This window comes from Protomyctophum bolini, assembly GCF_963924005.1.
Source record: "Protomyctophum bolini genome assembly, chromosome: 12".
Taxonomy (NCBI): domain Eukaryota; kingdom Metazoa; phylum Chordata; class Actinopteri; order Myctophiformes; family Myctophidae; genus Protomyctophum; species Protomyctophum bolini.
Window position 1 is genome coordinate 35,854,922 of NC_137873.1, and position 22,408 is coordinate 35,877,329.

General features: G+C 41.7%; 1 protein-coding gene across 2 annotated transcripts; it reads left to right on the forward strand.

The window, feature by feature from the left end:
* The first annotated feature begins 3,994 nt into the window (after positions 1-3,994).
* LOC308325021 (cAMP-dependent protein kinase catalytic subunit beta) lies at positions 3,995-21,790 on the forward strand. Of its 2 annotated transcripts, XM_080777398.1 has the most exons (11): positions 3,995-4,619; positions 10,843-10,904; positions 11,554-11,682; positions 12,188-12,286; positions 12,378-12,460; positions 12,586-12,712; positions 13,331-13,426; positions 15,930-16,052; positions 17,530-17,694; positions 18,019-18,108; positions 20,407-21,790. In XM_080777398.1, exons 1-11 carry the CDS (start codon positions 4,574-4,576, stop codon positions 20,530-20,532), a joined length of 1,146 nt encoding a protein of 381 aa, XP_080633524.1. In that variant the 5' UTR covers positions 3,995-4,573; the 3' UTR covers positions 20,533-21,790. The 2 variants fall into 2 exon arrangements, with proteins under 2 accessions (XP_080633524.1, XP_080633525.1); XM_080777399.1 differs by lacking the exon at positions 18,019-18,108 and having other exon boundaries at positions 4,460-4,619.
* Positions 21,791-22,408: the final 618 nt, after the last annotated feature.

Consider the following 22,408-nt stretch of genomic DNA (forward strand, 5'->3'; position numbering starts at 1 on the left):
ATGGCGGCCATCAAAGGCACATTGCTAGAGAGAGAGAGGCCCTGCGCAAACTGCTGTGCAAAGCCTTCCCCCTGTTTTATAAATAAAATAACAACCGCACAGCTAGGATTTGGGGTATAATGTCTGATGAAAAAGGCCCATGAGCGCTGCTATAGTGGCCTCAGGAGGAGCAAGCATGCACAGGAGTTGCCAGGTAGAATCCTCGGACTGATAAAGAGGTCTGTGGTGGGATGATGATGAAGAAGACGATTGGAGGCCTGAGAGTTACTGGTGTCATGATCCTACCCAAACCCCGCCCCCTATAAATTCTTCTGCTGATATCCCTGGAGGAAAGCACTTAACCCCCAACTGCTCCAGAGGAGTTGGTCAGCAGCCAACAGAAGAAATGTCTGCTTATACTAGCCTAGCCACCCCCTGTGTGCGAATGTGTACAAGCTTCTTTCTAGATGCCATACCATGCACGTCCCATATACCCCCACCCCAATAACTAGTACATGTTTAAACTACATTAGCCAATGGTTATTATTATTATTTGTGTGTGTGTGTGTGTGTGTGTGTGTGTGTGTGTGTGTGTGTGTGTGTGTGTGTGTGTGTGTGTGTGTGTGTGTGTGTGCGTGCGCGCGCGCATGTGTATATATAATAGATGTGATGAATGCATGCATGGTAAATGATGCAGCATGTGGCACGGCTACAGTAGCCTACTGGCCTATGTCTTAACAGACTAAAAAGAAAGCAAGGAAGTATGCAGGTTTTCATTCATTCATTTCAGGGCATCAATCATTCCCTTTGAAGCGTGGCCGACCTTGCTCGCGAAGAACATAGGAAAGTCAATATGGACAGCAGCTGGTCATTTGGGATGAACATGACATGACATACTGTAGTGTAGTGTACTGGAGGAATAGACTGTTTGTTTTACTGAAAAAAGATTAAGTTCACTTTCAGAATACCAAATGAATGTCTTTCCACACATTTGAATGAAAAAAAAAGAAAATGTATCGACCTTTTCACACTTAACAACAATAAACATGGGAACAAGTTTATTCCCTGTGTACTGATCTACACCTAAATAAACTTGGATCCAAGCTGTTTCCTAGCAACTCAATTCAACTCAAATGTTTTTTCCCCTTTTGTGTATATTTGTAGGCTATGTCTTTGAACGTTTTGATGAATTGAAAATGGAGGACCCTTATGTAAACAAGTCTTAGTTCTTTTTCTGGTTAGCAGATTTGGTATTGACCTGTACTACAGTACTTCCTTGAACTGTACACATTCTAAAAACTGTTAATAAAATGTTCAATCAATCAATGAAGCAATCAAGCAATCAATCAATCAATCAAGATATATTTTTTATTCACTGAACAATTAGGCTATGACATTTTGTTTTATTTGTTTATAACCCTACTGTTACTTGTTAGAGACAATATTTGCACTATTTGTCTGGACAGATAACACTTGTAATTGCCATAATTGATAATTCCATTGGAATTTTCAGCAGTGACCATGTGGCATGTGCATGTGGACTCGCATTTCATTTGGGTAACAACGCAATAACGGAAAGCAACTTACCAGGATAATCATGTCTTATCAACCGATATTCAATGGAATGGATTATCACGGAAATGTAAACAAAAAACAATCGCAGGACGTGACAAGTTCTGGGAAGTTTCATATTTTGGAAGGTTCTGGGCTGCTCGGAGAAGTCAGGCCTATTCAATGTTTTCGCCACATACATGCACTCCTACATAGTGCATTGCTGCCCCCTAGTGTGAATGCAGTGATACATCACAATGATTATTGTTACACTGTTAATGAAGCTTTATGTAGGCCAACAAGAAGTTAATACTGCCTATAATCCTGCTACCATCTCATCTGTCTTGTAGCTATGTATAGAAAATCTCACCCATGTGAAGTGAGGGGCTCTCTTATCATCATTGTCATTGGGAATTTAATATTTGTATAGGACAAAGTTTGTGCACACACCAAAAGTATATAGGAAGGGCACTCAAAAATAATAAACACCATCCAACCTCGAACCTATTGTCCCATTGTCTCTTTTATGATACCGAAACCTCCATATAGGCGGGCTGGCGGGGTACATGGAGATTTCTGTATCTGTCCACGTCCCTTATGGAGCTCTGTGTCAGGCATGTGTCAAATATCCTATGGAGGTCATATTGATGACATCATCATACTCGTACTTTTCGGTTCTGCGGATATTTTTCTGAGATCTGCTGAGCCGACCGACTTCCCACACCCTTGGGTCCTTGCTTTTAATATAGCACACCAGTGAGCTGGATGCAATCCTACTTGGAGGGGAGAGAAAGGAGGGAGGGGGGTCCCCCTGTGAGCTGTGGCATTCCACAGGGAAGCATACTAGGGCCTTTACTATTCTTAATATTATGTAAACGACATGACTTCAGCTTGAGACTGCAACTTGTTCCTGTTCGCAGGACTGCTGGTCTCAGACAGAAACAAACTGCCAACCAGCCAAAATTCTCACATGTCTCCCCCCTGCTCCGCTCCCTCCACTGGCTCCCGGTCGCTGCCCGCACAGAATACAAAACTCTGATGCTGGCATTCAAAGCAACCAAAGGTATGGCTCCCCCATATCTTGCAAGTATGATCGAACCCTACAAACCCTCCCGCTCACTCAGATCAGCCAACGCAGGGAAGCTGGAAGTACCCTCACTAAAAACGCCGGGACAACGGTCCACACGTCCCAAACTCTTCTCCCTTCTGGCTCCAAAACTGTGGAATGCACTTCCCATTGCAGTCAGAACTGCAGCATCACTCCCAATCTTCCGCCGTAGTCTGAAAACCCACCTTTTCAGACTCCATCATGGCCCATAGCACTTACCCCACCCCCTTAGATAGCAATTCTGTAGACTTAGATAGCATTTGATACAGACTTATAGCATGTTATGTAGACAGCATAAGTGCATTGTATGTAGTCATAGCACGTCATAGTACATATGTGTAGCATAGTAGTATAGATGTATAGCTTATATGTATAGTTTCATTATAGATATTCCACTGTTACTTTCTTAGCTTACGCATGTTTCATGATAAATGTCTTTATGTGATGTATTCCCATGCTTTTTTGTTCTTGCTTAATGTAAGTCGCTCTGGATTAAGAGCGTCTGCTAAATGCCTAAATTGTAAATTGTAAACTGCAGGTTGAAAAGGCCCTCAGCTCTGAACTATGTAATGTAGAATCTGCACTTGGCTCGCTAGACAAACTATCATTACACCTGAGTAAAACTGAATCCATTCTCTTTGGATCAAATAGATCTTAATTATCTCAGCAAGGCAGACGGCTTCTCATTTACAGTGGGTGACAATATTATCACACGGAAAGATGAAATTACTTAAATATTTCCTGTGATAAAATGGCCACCAATATAATCAAAAAAGTCAACCAAAGAACAAGATTCCTAGTATACAGGATCTAATCACTGGTCAACAAAAACACCTTGTGCAGTGATTAGTCCAGGTCACAGGACTACGGTGAAGTCTCTGGTGGTCAGAATAAACGAGGGTAGAGTGACGAGGGTCTTCCAAGTTGAAATGGGTCACACATGGTGGTCCAATGTGGGATCATCATCATCATTAATAGTTAATAAATTAATTGAACACAATGATGCTCGTGTAACAGGTCTAGTATGTTGCCTTCCCAAATCATAGGCCGCCTTCCCATTCCAACCATATGAATTTGACAGTTCATAAACCATAATAATAATAATAATCATCTACTGATAGGTCTATATTTTGTTTTGTATGGTACGCTATTGCTCTTTTTGAGCCGAATGCAAACGATAACTATTTTAAGCTTTAGGTATGTAGAGGAGGGAGTGGAAAGCTCATATCAGACAGTGTGTTCAATGATCTAACCAACGTGATGCACAAGAACCAGGAAGCTGCTGAAGTTTGTGTTGAAGGAAGGCAGATAGACTAGACAGATAGACAGACAGGCTGCAGGGGCCAATCCAAATAAATACAACAGGGCCAATCCAAATAATACTAGTATAGGGCCAATCCAATCCAAATAGTTAAGGACAATCCAGACACTGTAGGGCCAGGCCAATCCAAATACTTTACAGGGCAGGCTGTATAGGGTCCGCATTCGACCCAGTGTATACTGCAGTCGTGTAGAAGAGTCAGTCCACTGAGTCCAGTCCACAATATAACACAGCAGCCAGCCACGGATGCGTGCACAAGTCACCACTAGCCTGCTGAGCTGCATGCCAACCAGAGAGATAGGAATTAGTGGAGAGAGATAGGAATTAGTGGAGACTGTGTAGAGTTAGTACTCCGTATACTAGGATAGAGAAGCGACCGGGGAGATCATTGTGTACGAGAGAGGGGGCGGCTGTGGAAGGGATTTAAATCCATCTTTCACATTTGGACCCGCCTTTTCATTTGGCCGATTTCCAGCCAGAAGATCAACGAAGACGGGGGGGTGGGGGGGTTGGAAGAAAAGGAAAAGAAAGCTTGGGAACGTCCAATATCAGCTAGTAGTTTGTAGCTATACCGCCATCTCTCGCATCAGCCTTTATAGCCGTGTCTTCATACCATGGGAAACGCTGCCACCGCCAAGAAAGGCAACGAGATAGAGAGCGGTGAGTTGTTGGGATGTTAATATACTGCCTTGTATTCAATAGAATTGGCCCTTTTTTACACAAATAAAAGCGCTTGTGTAGCTCTATAGCTACTTGCTACTGGGCTGGCAAAGGCAAAGCCCCGTTCGTCCCCACTAGTGGCAGCCCCCTGATCATATAGCCTCATTTTATTTATGAATAGCCTACTTCGTCGCTCGACAAAATGGGACGAAAAGTGCATTTACACACTTCCCCCCCCACCCCCCCAGCCGGTCATTTTGTCGAGCGACGAACTAACGATTTGAAAGGCAGCGGACACACACACGCACACACACACACTGCACAAGTTTTGTAAACATTGCCCGTTTGGGTGTTTTTAAGTGCTTTCGGTCTTCTTTAAGCGACGTAATCAATGAAATAACAGTGTTGCAAATACAACAGCTGAAAACACACAAAGGCCTAAAAGTTATAACGTTAAATGCACTATTATAGATCTAAAGATAACGGACCCGCGGTCCCAGAATGCTGTCACATACGGAAACATTGTAAAGTAGTGTGCATCGCCACACTTGGGGGAGCATTGACCGCTAAAAGAAGTTGTAACGGGACAAGCAGATGCTGACAAATTCACACTGATCTGCATGGGCTGTTGTATAACGATTGAATTGCAAATGGCATCAAGTTTTGTTGACCAGTTAGCATGCTAGCGTTAGCTATGGTGGAGGGGGGGGGGATTATCCCACATCAGGGTGATCAGGCCCTGTCAGTCCCTTCCGTTGCCTCCAGATGATAGCCGTTCCCTGGCCTGTACACACACCCACACAAGCCGAGGCGTGTGGTTCATTCCTGTAATAACCTACTGTGGAAAGGGGAAACTAGGCTAAACATCGCTAGGTTAATGTGGGCGAGAGATGCTAATCCGCTGTCATTTGGTGGCTGAGCATTTATAAGAGCACTGTCTGTGCTGTGCTGTCCCAAACATTAAATGATGTGGTGGGTATGTTACAAACAACTGAAGCTTATTTTGTTTGAGCACTGCTATCAGAACATATAAATCACACGTTTCTAATGTGGTATGAAACTGGTTCTGCTCCAGACATCACCAGCATGTTATTCTCGGCTAGATAAACAAAGCTTTCCCTCTCTGTGCAGCATAGTGCCCAAATATGGTGAAGAAATGACAAATGCCCTTTTTCCATTCATAAAACCAGGCCCTATACTACAAGCTCGCGCACGCCACGGCCGCGCGCTCACACACGTCCACGCGCGCGCAGGTTCAAGGTTGTGCTTTATTATTGTCTATTGTTACAGCATGTGTACAGCTGAGCTGTATAATTATTTTTTTTCGGCTTCCTGCCTTCATAAGAAATAATACAAAAATATATTTAAAAAAAGTGCAAAAAATGAATATTATCACCATATTATATACACCAACAGCATTTTTTCAGTAGTAGTAGTACTAGTAGTAGTATTTACTTTTAGCTTATTTATAGATTTTTAGCCTATTTATAGATTTTATTTTAGGGATTTGATGCACTGATCGGTTGGCACTTTTAATTTTGTCGTACATGTAATGACATTAAATATCTAATCTCTTCCAGTAGCTGCCACATACTACTTTCTACTTAATCTCGCTGTGTGAAGAGATCCATAAAGGCACACACTTGCACATTGTGTGTGTCACTGACTGGAGCAGCTTGTCGTCAGGACCTTCGTCAGAGGATAAGGGGCATTACAAGCTTTGAAAGGATTGACGTAACTAGCCCTAGGCCAGAGTCAATCTGCGATGGGACACTTTGACACTTTGGCTGATAGTGAACAACCAACGTAATAAATCAGAAATGTACCTAGATGACGGCTAAACAAAAGTGGCCTTGCTGAATTTACTGAACTGATCGCCGTATATGTACAAAATAAATGAAGAATTCCAATCAATTTAGATGGTCGTATTTTCTGTTTTGCGGTGGAACATTTCCTGGCACATGCTCTTAATGAAGCAGACCAACTGTCTGTGGCTAGCGAGTCAGTGCGCCCACGTTGTTTAAAGCAGTTGTCATTTTATGATGCTGTGAATATGTCCCTCTTAAGATTTATTGAGTTATTGAGAGGGAGACCAGACACCACTGCAGCACATTGCCCAGCCAGAGACGCTCCGGGAGGGGAGGCTGGGAAGATCAGATCAGCAATGGCTATCATACTTCTGACTGTGTTAAAACCATTTAAGCTGACACTATGCCCTGAGCAGGAGATTTGTCTGGAGCAGCTCCCACAAGACGACCTGGTTGCTGATACCTGTGTCTGCTATCAGCAAAGCAACCCAAGCCTCCTCTCCTCCAATGTCCCTTGATACTAGCACACTGTTTTGTCAACAAGAAAGACAATGGTTGTTTGCTGGCTCTCAAAACGTTGTTTGTGTTTACCAAGGTCCACACTTGGACAACACTTTCTTTTTCTGTTCTATGACAAGCAATTGGGAGAAAAATAAGAAAAAATAAACTATGAAAGTGACTGTTGAAAATTCGTTTCAAATGACAGCTTTAGTTAGTAGATGTGAAATCATTCTCCTGCCTTGATCTCAATGTAATTTCAGAGGAGCAAAGTCACGTGGTCCACTTATTTAGATTTTAAGTCAGTTTAATGTACTAATGCCATTTAATATACTGGCATTATGTTAACATTTGTCCTTTCAGGAACAGTGGTGTGGGAAACCATACTAGAAGTTCTTAGCATCTGTGACAGGCTACATTCATGCCTGCATGGTATTGTTTTCATCTTGTGAGTCTGTCAGTGTTTCATCATGGCTAAATATTGACCTGAAGAGAAGACACTCTATTGTAGCACTTTTAGTACTTTGCCAAGTCTCTCTGTGGACACAACTTGTCAGATTATGTGATTCAAATAGGAGGAGGGGTGGCAGCAGAACTTAGAAGAAGTAGGGGCTGAAACATATTCTGGCTAGCTGATAACATTAATTTGTCATGCTCGCAAGCTTCCCTGGGCATTTCTCAGTGAACATGGTGCCAGAAGAAAGCACAGTATCTACTATTTGAGAAGTACCTCATCACAAACTATTTTTGATCCATGGTGGGTTTCATGACTGAAGTTACTGAACTCACCCCACACATGAAACTACCACCGATTTGTATGGTTAGCAAAGAGGGCCATGACATGCATGTCGGTAGGTCCCCATCAAAGAACTGAGCCATGGGACATTGCAAATGTGTTCAGCATTCTTACAAGAAGAGCCACCAAAGCATAGTTTAAAGACTGAATATCCCAATAATGCATAACCACGAGACGCTACAGTGTTTTTGTTTCTTTTCACCCCTGAGTCCTCAATCAACTGAATTTGTGTCACATGGTTCTAGCCATGGCATTTTGGCATATCTGTTGTGTTAATCGCTGATACTACTCACATTAGGACTGTCACAATCACGAAGGTTTAGTTGATGACTAATACCATACAAATACTTGTGATTAACAGCCTGTATACGCAGTACGCACTGCACGATCGTTCATGACGTACCATGTCAGACTATCTGATTAAAATGGAATAAATCCTTGCCGTTTCTTTCTCTTGAGACTGGTCACACAACACGTTTTTCACATTCTCCTGACATCCGCCAGGGGACACGTTCTCAGAAATCTAGTGCAATCGGAAGTCCGCAGCGCCCAGGCAGCTGTTTCTATGTTGCACGCATGCTCGCCTCGCACGCACGCCCAAGTTGGTTTGCTTGTGTGTTCATTAGGCTATAGCGAGTACCAAAATATCTAAATAAAGACAAGTGCTTAAATATGCACTTCCACCATGGACAGCTATGGACAACAGATTAAACAATTCACTCAGAGAGCTCTCTCTCTCTCTCTCTGCTGGACCTATACTATTAGGCTACTTTGTGGGGACACGGCTAGTCTTATCACTGCAAAGAGTTGTCACACTACAAGATGAAAACAGGAATTCTGTCGGGGGTGACAAATCAGACTAAAATCGTGTAGTGCGTACAGGCCTTAAAGTACCACGTCACCACATTTCAGCCCATCTTCATATAATTGGTCCTCACTAATGTTCATGATAAACTACCACAATTTATTTTGACTCTGTCTGAGGGCTGTGGGCAGTTCAGAAACCCGTCCACCAGTGACCTCATCGTTAGGCAACGAGATAAGAAAAATCACACCTGTGTGAAGTGAGTGGTGCAACTCCGTGTGGGGGTCCCTGTACTGTAACACCCCAAATCATCGTGTGTGTGTGTGTGTGTGTGTGTGTGTGTGTGTGTGTGTGTGTGTGTGTGTGTGTGTGTGTGTGTGTGTGTGTGTGTGTGTGTGTGTGTGTGTGTGTGTGTGTGTGTGTGTGTGTGTGTGTGTGTGTGTGTGTGTGTGTGTGTGTGTGTGTGTGTGTGTGTGTGTGTGTGTGTGTGTGTGTGTGTGTGTGTGTGTGTGTGTGTGTGTGTGTGTGTGTGTGTGTGTGTGTGTGTGTGTGTGTGCGTGTGCGCGCGCACACGTGCAACAGTGACACCTTGGTTGGTGTCAACCCAATGCTATTTCGTGCTCAGACAGACCCAGCCAGGGACAAACATAGCTGTCTATAGGAGTGGTTGCACCACTCAAAAATACTGTATATACATTTAGGTTTTTGTATCATCGTGAGAATGATCCATTTTCGCATTGCAACTTAGTTTCTATTAGCTTTGATTGAGGAGATTTTTAGTTTTGTTGTTTTATCATGATTATTAGTGAGGACCAATTGTATGAAGATAGGTTGAAAAGTTGGTGAAGTGGTCCCATAACAATGTAATTGTCTCAGTTCATTTCATGGCACTATTGCCCCTTTGAAGAAGAGCCATTTAACATTGGAATCGGAACATAGTCCATATACTGTCAGTGTATACATTTACACAAGGTAGATTTAACATACATACAAAGCATATTTCTAATATACATACAATACAAATACAGTACTGACAATGACGGGCATGGATGGTAAAACGTACTGTATAGTCAAAACAAGCCTTGACCTTGTCATCCACAATCACAGCCAATCATGCTTCTCAGTGCCTAGGAACATTCGCATGACTAACCCTCAAGTCAAACCTCAACCGGTGGAAAACACTGTTTTTATACAGATGAATGGAGATGATTCTAATGACAGATGATTAGGAAATGATGTAATAATTATGACAGGCCTATACTCTCATCACTCACTCTCAGTACGTCAACACTACTTGTGTCTTTTATTTCGAGTGCGCTTTCTTCACTACATATTCTGTGCTTCATGCCTGTTGAATTGATCTGATACACTTGCTGAGTTGAGTACATCAAATCTGTCTCTGTCTCTCTCCGTTTTTTCCATCCCATCCATGTGGGTGAATGTTCCTGCAAATCCGTGGTGAACTATAGAAACTTTTGGTATGCTTATCTGTCCAAGCAAAATGACAGAACCAAAGTGTTCTCATTGTGATAACTTGTTAGATAAGCTGCTTGCTGTGTTTTGTGTGCTTTGCTAATCATGATTCATGCACCCATGTTTTTGTTGTCCACATTCTGTCATTCTGGACCTCTGCTGTCTGCCGTGTTTTCCATGTAATGTTGGTTTGTCATCATTTTGTTCTACTCTTAAGTTCCATCCTAGCCTTCCCTAAAATGCTATTATAGTACAGAAATTGATGCATAAGAACTTGGAGAGACATCTCCTGTGCAAGCCCCCCCCCCCCTTTTTTAGAAGAAAAAAAGGGAAAATATGCATAATTTCTTACTAGTCTGCTTCAGTCTTGTTTGTTGTGTTTTTGAGTTATTTTGTGTTGTGTTTAAGCATTAGAAAGAAACGATATGTAATATTTTAACATCCAGTCAAACTCACTTGTAAAATCCCTCAAACTCCCTTTCTAGTATTCCTATATATATTCCCATATTAGTCTTCTTTGCCAGTTCCATCCAAAACCCTCGTTGACTTTTTCCTTTACAATCTAGGTACAATCGTGTCGCTTGCCAAAAAATAACGGAGTTCCAAGTGAAAACATTTTCAGTTGAAGATCAGTTATTTTTGCGACATGTTTTGTACAACCAAGTTTAAGTTGGCATGCCACTAATCCAGTATCTGTATGCTAACTTTCAACCAAGTTTAAGTTAGCCTTGCATGCCACTAAGCCAGTATCTGTATGCTAACTTTCTTAGTTTAAGTTAGCCTTGCATGCCACTAAGCCAGTATCTGTATGCTAACTTTATCACTCTTTCTGTCCTCCTTCAGTGAAAGAGTTTCTAGCCAAAGCCAAAGAAGACTTCCTACGGAAATGGGAATGTCCACAACAGGTGAGTGTGACAGAGGACGTGTGTATGCACCCCATTCAGAAGTTCATGTTTTGGTGCATGTTGTGGTCTTGAAGTAAGCCAACTTAACTGTACGGATATAATTAAACGTTGCTGTTTCATAACTTTGCTTAACTATTGATTCAACCCTCCGTAAAGGAGGGTATCAGACAGATATTTCAGGTATGGTAATTTGTGATTTAAACACATAACTTAACTTAAATTAAATTAACTAGAATCCTGCGCGCATCCTGCCTCATATCCTGTGAAAGCACGCTCGCTTTTGCACTCAATATTTCTGCATAAGAAAATTGTTATTGCGCACCCTGCATTGCCCGTCATGCTGGCCTAAGCAATGCATGCATGCTTTGTGCTTCTTGGCGAAAGCCCTCTTGCCTTCAACATTAGCTTTTGCAAATATTTTACAACGGTATAGTTCGCCACTAGACGTAGCCTTTGTAGTAGTACCGCTGCCCGGCCTGTCTATGTGCCGGTCACTATTACGGCTACGCGGTCCTAGATCATTACGTTTGGTTTCTGAGCCTGTTGTATTTAATTGCTCCTGTTCAACGAGCACTGCTGTATGCTCGCGCAGGAATTCAATGAAACGCTCAAATTTGTTCTTGTTCTCAACTGCCTCGACTTTCCACAGAGCACAACGAGCCTAGATGACTTTGACAGATTAAAGACACTGGGCACTGGCTCCTTTGGAAGAGTCATGCTGGTGAAACACAAAGCCTCAGAGGAGTACTTTGCCATGAAAATACTGGACAAACAAAAGGTTGTGTGTGTGTGTGTGTGTGTGTGTGTGTGTGTGTGTGTGTGTGTGTGTGTGTGTGTGTGTGTGTGTGTGTGTGTGTGTGTGTGTGTGTGTGTGTGTGTGTGTGTGTGTGTGTGTGTGTGTGTGTGTGTGTGTGTGTGTGTGTGTGTGTGTGTGTGTGTGTGTGTGTGTGTGTGTGTGTGTGTGTGTGCATGCATTTGAAGAGAAGAGTACTGCCGAGGCAGACAACCCGCAACACTCCAGGTTAATAATAATAGAACGAAGAAAGTGCCAGCACTCAATATTATGTCCTTTTCACATAATTTGATTTGCCTCGGACGAGAAGACAACATACGCGTTTCGGCCTAGTCTGCCTTCCTCAAGTGTCTGTACATTTGGACTACCGGTATACAATTACAAACATGGGGTGCAAAACGGTTGATCCAAAAAGACCTGTGCTGTTTGCCAGTATGACTGACATTTTTTCTCAAGAATGCAATTAGCTGATTAACCCTGTCTGTTTCAGGTGGTGAAACTCAAACAAATAGAACACACGCTGAACGAGAAAAGAATATTGCAGGCAGTGAGCTTCCCCTTTCTCGTCAAACTTGAGTATTCGTTCAAGGTAGGAGAACCATCATTGCACCCTGCTATAGAAAACATCCGTTAGTTCTCAGCTAAGTTTTGGTTTCCTGTTTTGTTGTTGGTTTTTATAGGACAATTCCAATTTGTACATGATAATGGAGTATATTCCAGGAGGAGAGATGTTCTCACATTTAAGAAGAATCGGAAGGTTCAGGTTGGTTCAATCTCTGCATCTTTCTCCTTATACATCAAAACGTTTATTCACCTTGCATTTACATTAGAAACCTGTCCCCAGTGGTTGGTTGTTTAAGATGACTTTCAGATATTTCTCCTCTCCAGTGAACCACACGCACGTTTTTATGCTGCCCAGATAGTGCTGACCTTTGAGTACCTCCATTCGCTAGACCTAATCTACAGAGATCTGAAGCCAGAAAACCTCCTCATCGACGACTATGGCTACATTCAGGTGTGCTATGAATAAGTGAAAGAACACGAGGCGGGGTGGGCGAAAGGGCCTTTCTGTGTGGAGTTTGCATGTTCTCCCTGTGTCCCCTAGGGTAGGTACCCTCACAAAAACATGCAGTAATCCTGGTCTCTAAACGACCTCCCCCTGGCCAACCGGGGCGCCCGATAGAGGGGAAAGGAACTGGTTGGAATAACGTGTTCCTTCCATGCGCTACGTCCAACCAGGGAAACTCTCCCCTGTCAGGTGAAAAGAAGCAGCTTGGACTCCTCATGCACAGAAGGAAGCATGAGGACTGTCCGCTGCCCCCCCAGGTTGGCAGAGGAAGTGTAGCGCCCAGGATTACATTAGATAATTGACACTGAAAAAATGGATTACAAAATCGTGGGATAAAAATGATAAAAAAATAAAGAACACATTCATTATTATTATTTAAAATATTTTTTTGGCCCTTCGCCTTTTTTTTTGACATGCAGTAAAGGCCGTCGGGATCGGGAGTCGAACCCGCGGCACACTGCCAGACTGGATTACCAGCCAAGGTGCCCAGACGGCTATGCCAGTTGCCTTGGGCCAAAGAACACATTGTTTTACTGCTGTATGTTTGCTCCTTGGGCCCTATAGGTGACAGACTTTGGATTTGCTAAGAGGGTAAAAGGCAGGACCTGGACACTGTGTGGAACACCAGAGTACCTGGCTCCGGAAATCATTCTCAGCAAAGTATGTACGACGTCTACCCTCTTAATTGTAGTCAAATGATGTTGATCAGACGGATCATGTGAAATTAAATGTACGCTTGCAAGTGCAAATTCAGTTATTTTATTACTTTAGTTTTTATATACTGTATATATATATATAACCTATATTCAGGGTATGTCAGATTACCTTTAAATGTAGTGTGTCACTTAGCCATTTTTGTAATTTGTAACATAATCCCATGGCTTTATTCTATTCTTAATGCTTTTGGATTACAATTTAGGCATTTAGCAGACTCTTAATCCAGAGCGATTTACATTAAGCAAGAACAAAAAAGCATCACATAAAAAGCATTTATCATGAAACATGTGTAAGCTAAGAACGTAACAGTGGAATATCTATATAATGAAACTATACATATATACTATACTATGATATACATGTATATGTACTATGACTACATACAATGGGCCATGATGGAGTCTGAAAAGGTGGGTTTTCAGACTACGGCGGAAGATTGGGAGTGATGCTGCAGTTCTGACTGCAATGGGAAGTGCATTATTACGGCATAATAATCAAACATTGGAGATATTGCACCATATACAAAAACAAGACTGGGTCCAAGCCCCAGTATTTGGCAGTTTGTTGGAGGGATAGTAAGTAATGGTGTCTATAATGTGACTTCCTGGAAATTAAATGTTTATATAAGGGATAATGTATGGCAATGTAAACGTATGTTTTCTCATGCCAATAAAGCCCTTTGAATTGAACTGGCTCCCGGTCGCTGCCCGCACAGAATACAAAACTCTGATGCTGGCATTCAAAGCAACCAAAGGTATGGCTCCCCCATATCTTGCAAGTATGATCGAACCCTACAAACCCTCCCGCTCACTCAGATCAGCCAACGCAGGGAAGCTGGAAGTACCCTCACTAAAAACGCCGGGACAACACTCCACACGTCCCAAACTCTTCTCCCTTCTGGCTCCAAAACTGTGGAATGCACTTCCCATTGCAGTCAGAACTGCAGCATCACTCCCAATCTTCCGCCGTAGTCTGAAAACCCACCTTTTCAGACTCCATCATGGCCCATAGCACTTACCCCACCCCCTTAGATAGCAATTCTGTAGACTTAGATAGCATTTGATACAGACTTATAGCATGTTATGTAGACAGCATAAGTGCATTGTATGTGCTATTGTCATAGCACGTCATAGTACATATGTATAGCATAGTAGTATAGATGTATAGCTTATATGTATAGTTTCATTATAGATATTCCACTGTTAATTACTTAATACACAAATTAATAAATTGACCCAAAAGACAAAGTGTTTACTTGCTTACGGTAATGAAAGTATTCCAAGTTGGCCCCGCAGAGGCAACTAGTCGCCTCGGAAACAAGGAAGTGAATGAAATAACTTTTCGCGTAGAGCATCGTCTATTTCTCGCTTCAAAAACGTTATTGAAAGCATTTTGTTTAGTTAAATGGCATTGTGTGTTAGTTTACATGGCTGTCATGTTGTTTAGTTAAATGGCATTGTGTGTTAGTTTACATGGCTGTCATGTTGTTTAGTTAAATGGCATTGTGTGTTAGTTTACATGGCTGTCATGTTGTTTAGTTAAATGGCATTGTGTGTTGGTTTACATGGCTGTCATGTTGTTTAGTTAAATGGCATTGTGTGTTAGTTTACATGGCTGTCATGTTGTTTAGTTAAATGGCATTGTGTGTTGGTTTACATGGCTGTCATGTTGTTTAGTTAAATGGCATTGTGTGTTAGTTTACATGGCTGTCATGTTGTTTAGTTAAATGGCATTGTGTGTTAGTTTACATGGCTGTCATGTTGTTTAGTTAAATGGCATTGTGTGTTGGTTTACATGGCTGTCATGTTGTTTAGTTAAATGGCATTGTGTGTTAGTTTACATGGCTGTCATGTTGTTTAGTTAAATGGCATTGTGTGTTAGTTTACATGGCTGTCATGTTGTGTACAGCACAAAGTCCAAGCAGCGCAGCGGCTGCAGGCAGGTGCTCCGAGCCTTTGATTAGTCAGCGGTCTGTTATAGAGTGGAGAGGTCATTGTCCAGAAATAACCACTGAATTTGGCGATTGACCAATCAGAACCAAGCCGTGTAATAAAGATTGTTAACTAACAACTGATTGGGTTATTTGCTTTACTTACTGTGGGGGGGGGGGGGGGGGGGGAACAGGGCATATATTTTGACGACAAACTGCCGTCTGTGGTTGTCAGTCATGTGAAAGAGAGTAGTAGTGAGTGAGTGAAGTTACGTTCCCAAGTTAATTGTGTAACTCAATAACCAATATTCTCTGATAGGGTTATATAATTTCTAACCTGGGCGGGTTTATATATTGCTGCAAACAAGCAATCCATATGGGTTGTCAAAATAACTGTATGTACGTACAGTTACAGTATAGGGTGCAGCCTTCAGGTGTAATATTTTGATTAGATATTTAATTTGCAGTCCTTTGTATTGTCATGCTGATTGAATTATGTCATTCATTTTATTGTAGGGCTATAATAAAGCTGTGGACTGGTGGGCTCTGGGAGTCCTTATTTATGAGATGGCAGCTGGCTACCCTCCATTCTTTGCAGATCAACCCATTCAGATCTACGAGAAGATTGTGTCTGGAAAGGTGAGCTATACTATAAAAATTGATAAATCATATTTTTTAAATGATTGCCACGCCGCTATCATCTGATTGGAGAGAGGCTTTTTCAAAACGTTCTTTACCAAAAAATGTTTTAAATGTAATTGTCATTGTAATTTAACCTGTACCTGTCCGATATGGGAATGTACAAAATGTTAGAGAGAGAGAGAACTGGCACATCTACTGGTGCAGGACCAAACGGTAAATATAGAAGCCGCAAAGCTTCCAGTCAAGGCTTTCATTATAGATTAATGATGTGCCGTCGTGTTTTCTCTCCAGTTTTTCATGCGTCTACGACTGGTGACAGTACTTCATTAGACCCCTTGGCGTGGTTGCTATGTGTCTTCCCTTTTGTTTTTATTTTCTAGATAGTGAGTCTGCCATATCAAGATTAATTTGAATGACACCATATTAACATTTCCAACATATTTTGATTGTCCAGTGTGTCCACAAAGATAAAGTTCTTCCTTCTTTTTAAATATTTTCTTGCACATTGTTATTGCTATTTTCAAAAGGAATCTTGTGGAATATTTTTGAAACATTTTATTCAAATCAAATCAAATCAAACTTTATTTACACAGCGCATTTACATCGACCAAGGTCGAACCAAAGCGCTTTGGAAACATTGAAACATTTAAAAACACATCTGTCACTGGCCTGAAATATTTTTGGTTTAGCCGTCCTTAGTTGGGCAAATGCATTCTTCTGGGGGTCCTTGACATGGGAATGTCGCTGTGTGATGATCACTGGTTTAAACAACATTAGGAGAAAAGCCCAAATAAGCACTTTAGAAACAAGAAAAGCAACCACAACTACCAATATTTACAAGCAACTTTACAGAAAAAGAAGCCCAAAGTCGCTTATAATAAACAGACATGGCAACACTCCAGAGCAGCCACAGAGCCGCTGTCAGTGCCCGAGTGTTTTTACGCCAAGGGGCTTAATGGCAGAATGCGCAAAGCGAATAAAATTAACATATGGACACTCCCCCAATGCTAAAATATTCAGGAACGTGGTATGCCATATGTGTGTGCGTTCAACACGGGTGCAGGTCTTTTTTTCCGACAGCATATTGATCCGAAACCTCAATCCTAACCTAACCCTAACCGCAAGCACGGGAGCAGCGCATGTCGGACCATCGCTTTTTCGCATCGCAGCGAATGTCCCCCCGCTGCGGAGCGGACCGTTGCCCCGTCGGCTAGAATGCTGTCGGAAAAAAGGCCGCCTCCCGTTCAACACGGCTTCCATAATATGAAAGGGCGCAGAGCGAGGCCACATTCTGTATTACCACATGGGTTTAGTAATATGATTTCACCTACTTAATAGACACCAGAGTCTCAATCAGAATGACAAAGTTACAGTGTGCAGACTTCACATTTTTTGATGAATGTACAAAATGTTCCCTGGTGACAGAAATGGCATTTAATTACACATTTTCAATAATCCGTTGGCCCGTTGCCAGGTACGATTCCCCTCGCACTTCAGCTCGGACTTGAAAGACCTGCTGAGAAACCTGCTGCAGGTGGACCTGACGAAACGCTACGGGAACCTGAAGAATGGCGTCAACGACATCAAGGGCCACAAGTGGTTCGCCACAACGGACTGGATCGCCATCTACGAGAGGAAGGCAAGACGATACACCAATATGTACACCAATATGTACATCATTTTTGCAGTCACTTCACAGACAGTCACTATGCACTATGAAACAAAAGTTATTGGGGCCCCGCTTGAAATGTGGGAGCCATGGTAATGATTGTACATTCTGTCTATCCTCAAATTTGTGACCACTAGATTAACTCACTATCTCAGTTGAAAAAGAGTTAAATATTTGGTTGACCGAAATATGAATGAATATATAGAAAAGTTCATTATATATTTATTTAAAAAAGATCTTCCCCATAGTATTTGCTGTTATCCTCATTCTGTTTGATGTTTGCTTTCCTTATAGGAAAGCGGGATTCATCATTTGTGGAATTCCCCAAAGCTTCTACCGGCATTTCTAGGCGGTTTGTGGAATATAATCGGACAATTCAATTCGGTAAAACCTGGTGTCGGTAAAACCTGACACAGTTCCTTATGCGTAGGTAGTAACAAGTAGGCACTATATAATAAGGATTTGTAACATGGTGAGGTGTCGGACCCCATACTCTGAAACGCCGCCTAAGCCCAATGGGAGTCTGACTCTGAACCACTACTGCTTCTAGTAGCGACCTAGTCATGATTGGCTGCCCCTAAGCCAATGGGAGTCTGACCCCATACTCTGAAACGCCGCCTAAGCCAATGGGAGGCTGATCATCTGAACCACTAGCGCTTCGCCTTCTAGTAGCGACCTACTGTAGTCATGCTTGGCTCCTGTGTTGTTTTTGGCAGCAAATTTCATAATGGATGATTTTATACTTGCTGAAAATAGCAGATCTACAAGCTCACAACGTGTCACGAGCTTGTAGATCTGCTATTTTCAGCATGCAACCAAGTGTAAAATGACTTGTCTTTTACTTATACTGGATCCACTAGTCCCTTCCTAACATTTTAGTTTTTCATTTAGTTTCCATGTGGTTTTCGTCAGTGAAAGGTATTTGACGAACATTTTTCGTCTTGGTTTTAGTCGCCGAAAACAACACTGCTTGGCTCGCTGCCTCCTAAGCCATGAAACACACTGCAACGCTGCAGCGCCAAGCGAGTGACAACAGATAATGTTCTGAGATAACTTTAGCTACAGGAAAAGCCATAACGAAACACAGTGATTGAACCAACAGAAGAACTTTTTCTTTGCCGTTAGAAGAACAGAGCCATTAAGTCTTGTAAACGTTTATTGAATGTTCACATTTCTCACATTGTGAATCCCTTTGCATTTGATTCGAAACTGGAAATTCTGTATCACCCCCTTCTATTTTTAGTTTCACTCTTTTATTTCTTGTGTGAAACGGGCCATGGCGTATGCTTTAACAACATACTGTATTGTGAAAACAGGTCCTCTGGGTGTGTTGTTGGATTGTTATCTGAGGGGCAGTTGAAATGTGGGAGCCATGGTAATGTCTGATGCTTGCTTTGTGTGTGACGATACTGTACAGTGTGCTGTACAGTCAGTCATGCATGCACAGCTGGCCAGTTAGACCTGTTCTTTCTTTCTGACCTGGAAATCACCCAGCAGCCTCTGTAGCGCACACTCACCGTGATGAGCCCGATTTAATTGTGGTGTCGATCACTGAAAATGGATATTTTATTTATCATCTACGGTTGTGTCCTTGTAGATTGGCTTTTGTCAGTGTGTGCAAATAAGTATAACTCTGGCATTCGCATTCACATCCCCATGCCCAAAGTCACCAAACTTCTTTGCCTTTTTTAAAATTATTTTATAAAAATAAATAAACTTATTTTGAAAAACATTTTTTTGAATAGTTCAAATAGCCAATCTACAAGCTCACAACGTGTAGATCGGCTAGTAAATCGGCTAATAAATGAGCGTTGCGCCTGTCGCAGACATGCACATAGCAAGTTCAGTCAGGAATCTCAGTGTAGTTGCTGCCTGGTCGTTCATTGGGCCGCCTCAGAATCACATTCTCATTCACAGGATTCCCTTCATCCACACTAATTCCATCTTCATACCGGCTATTTAAAGGGGAAATTTGCACTGCTTGCTTGCTTGCTGCTGCATGCTGATGCTGCTGCGCTGCTGTTCTGCTTCAACTTTTGCTGCTCACCACTTGCGGCGACTGTGGCTCAAGAGGTAGAGCAGGTCGTCCAATGATCCATGGGTCGGCGGTTCGAATCCCGGCTCCTCCTGTCTACATGTCGAAGTGTCCTTGGGCAAGACACTGAACCCCAAATTGCTCCCGATGTGCTGGTTGGTACCTTGCATGGCTTCCGCCGCAATCGGCGTATGAATGTGTGTGTGAAGGGGTGAATGTAATTCACAATCTACTGTATGTAAAGCGCCTTGGATAAAGGCGCTATATAAATGCACCGTTTTGGATCTGCCGTTTAGGTACGGGGGGATTCAGAGTCCCTATGGTCGGGACTTGATCAGAGTACCTAAAAAGCAGATCCAATTAATCGCCAAACCATAATAAATATAAATTGCTCATTTTATATTCAATAAATATATATTTCATAAGTTGTCCTGAGTGAGACTTTTCAGAATAGTAAATATAAAAGGCAAAGAAGTTTAGGGATAAAGGGGTAAGGCACTTGCAAGAATAGGGCCCCAAGACTTTTCACTGTAATGACAGTGATTGATCTTGGGGAAGGTGGACTGGCAACGTACATTTGCCAAGTACGTTCCCAAGTCCTATTCAGCGTCTTATTTTTCTTGTCTTTTTTTGTTTGTTTTTTGCAGGTCGAAGCACCGTTCATACCAAAGTGCAGAGGACAAGGGGACACCAGCAACTTTGACGACTACGAAGAGGAGGAGATCCGTGTTTCCGTAACGGAAAAATGTGCAAAGGAGTTTGCAGAGTTTTAGGACATGAGAATGTGGATATATCAGGGCTAAAACACACGAAATAAGGGGATCTTTGCACTCTTCTAAAGACTTGGGGTGGAGCAGAGACCATCATTGTTCTAATCTACCATGTAGTTCCTTCATTCCACAAGGCTGAATGAGGTCGCCATGCTCCTTGGGTGTCGATAACACCCCTCACTCACCTACATATTAAAGCAGACACGTTACTTTGTTTTCTTTTGGTTGTTGTTTTTTTATCCACTTTTTCTTTTCTTTTTCCTTTTTTCCCACATTTTTTATTTTTTACTTTGAAGCAGTTCTAGTCTTGGATGTTGTACTCCCTTTTACAATGTGATATATTTTCATGAGGAAAGACGTTGAGACAATGGCCAATATTAATCCACACGTAACATATTTGTCTATGACACCCACAATTGTGTGGGTTATAGGGTAATGCCTCTAGTTGTCAACAATGTATATTTATGGTCTGTTACAAATCCAAGATGGGAGAAAACCTTACTCTTATCTCTGGATCTCGCAAAGTTTGGTCAGCTTTCAGAAGTAGTATTTGTCATGTGTATAGCTGTTACTTTGTAAGACATTTGAACACGGTGAGTGTTCAAAGCATGACCAAATAGAAAGCATTGGGCGACGGAAGACAAGCGGTCCTTTTTTCTCTTCTTTGCTTTTGCCTTAGAGAGGCAAGTCCTCAAACTCAACAAAGCATCAATTCACACTTGAATTCTGACCCAGTCACTGCAAGCCATTTCAGAAAATGGAAAACCTTACTGATGGTAAAATGCAAAATCTAGTTTTTTATCCGTTTGGATCTCTTTAGTTACATGTAAATTTGTCATTTAATATCTCACCATTATTTGCCGTCTATATTCATATCCCCAGAGCTGTAATCCCTGGATATATAAAGGCCCTTGATGATAAAGTTGGTGGAGCAATCACCTCCAGAATATGGGAAAGAGTAAAACCTGATTTATACTTGGTTGCGCAAGCAGATCTACAAACTCAGTACTCGCGTGTCTCAGTGCGACGTGAGCTTGCAGATCGGCTATTTTAGGTGTTCAATACCTTCGTGCAACTGTATAACTCGAATTTAAAATCGCTAAGAATTTTTCTAGAGTGTAAATGTAAAAATGATCAGTTAAATGTGTATAGTGTTGTGGCTTGTGCCACAACATTGTTTGTGAAACCTTAAAGAAGTACAAACTTTATAATATGCAAAAGGTGTTTTTAAATCTCCTGAAACAGGATGACAAAACAACAATTTTTCAAAAAAAATCCCTATTGGCATTCCTAAACTATTTGAACTAACCATGTTTCATTCTTATGAAAGAATGTAGAGTTGCAACTGATGGGTATGCAGATTTTAACAGCTTGATTTCAAGGTACATATTCTTTCTTCACAATACACTGGCTAAAACCAAGACTGCTCGTTTGTATCACATGTAACCCAGTCATTGTCCCATATGTGTTTTTATTTATACACATTAGAGATGCTAATAAATTTTATTTTTAAACTGTCAAAGTTTTCATTTTCCTTCAGGCGGAATTAATTGGGGCACATGGGTACTTTGGGTAGACTGAAGGCTCTATTTTTCACTGCCTTGACTGGGCGGGCATTCATGCCATGAAGTTAAACCAGATTAGGATTTAGCCTACTTTTACTAGTATTACAGACATGCTCAAATCAGTTTGTGCAATAATGTATTGAATGCATGGTGGAAAAACTTCCCCCATCTGGCAGAGTCTGGTTATAAAAAGTTAAACGTTAGTTAGTTAGTTTAATTTATTGTCCACGTGTGTAAATTCGTCTTCGGTCTCAAACAGTAAAAAACAAACGGTTACAACAACACTTAACACAATTATTTTCTCATGGCAAAAA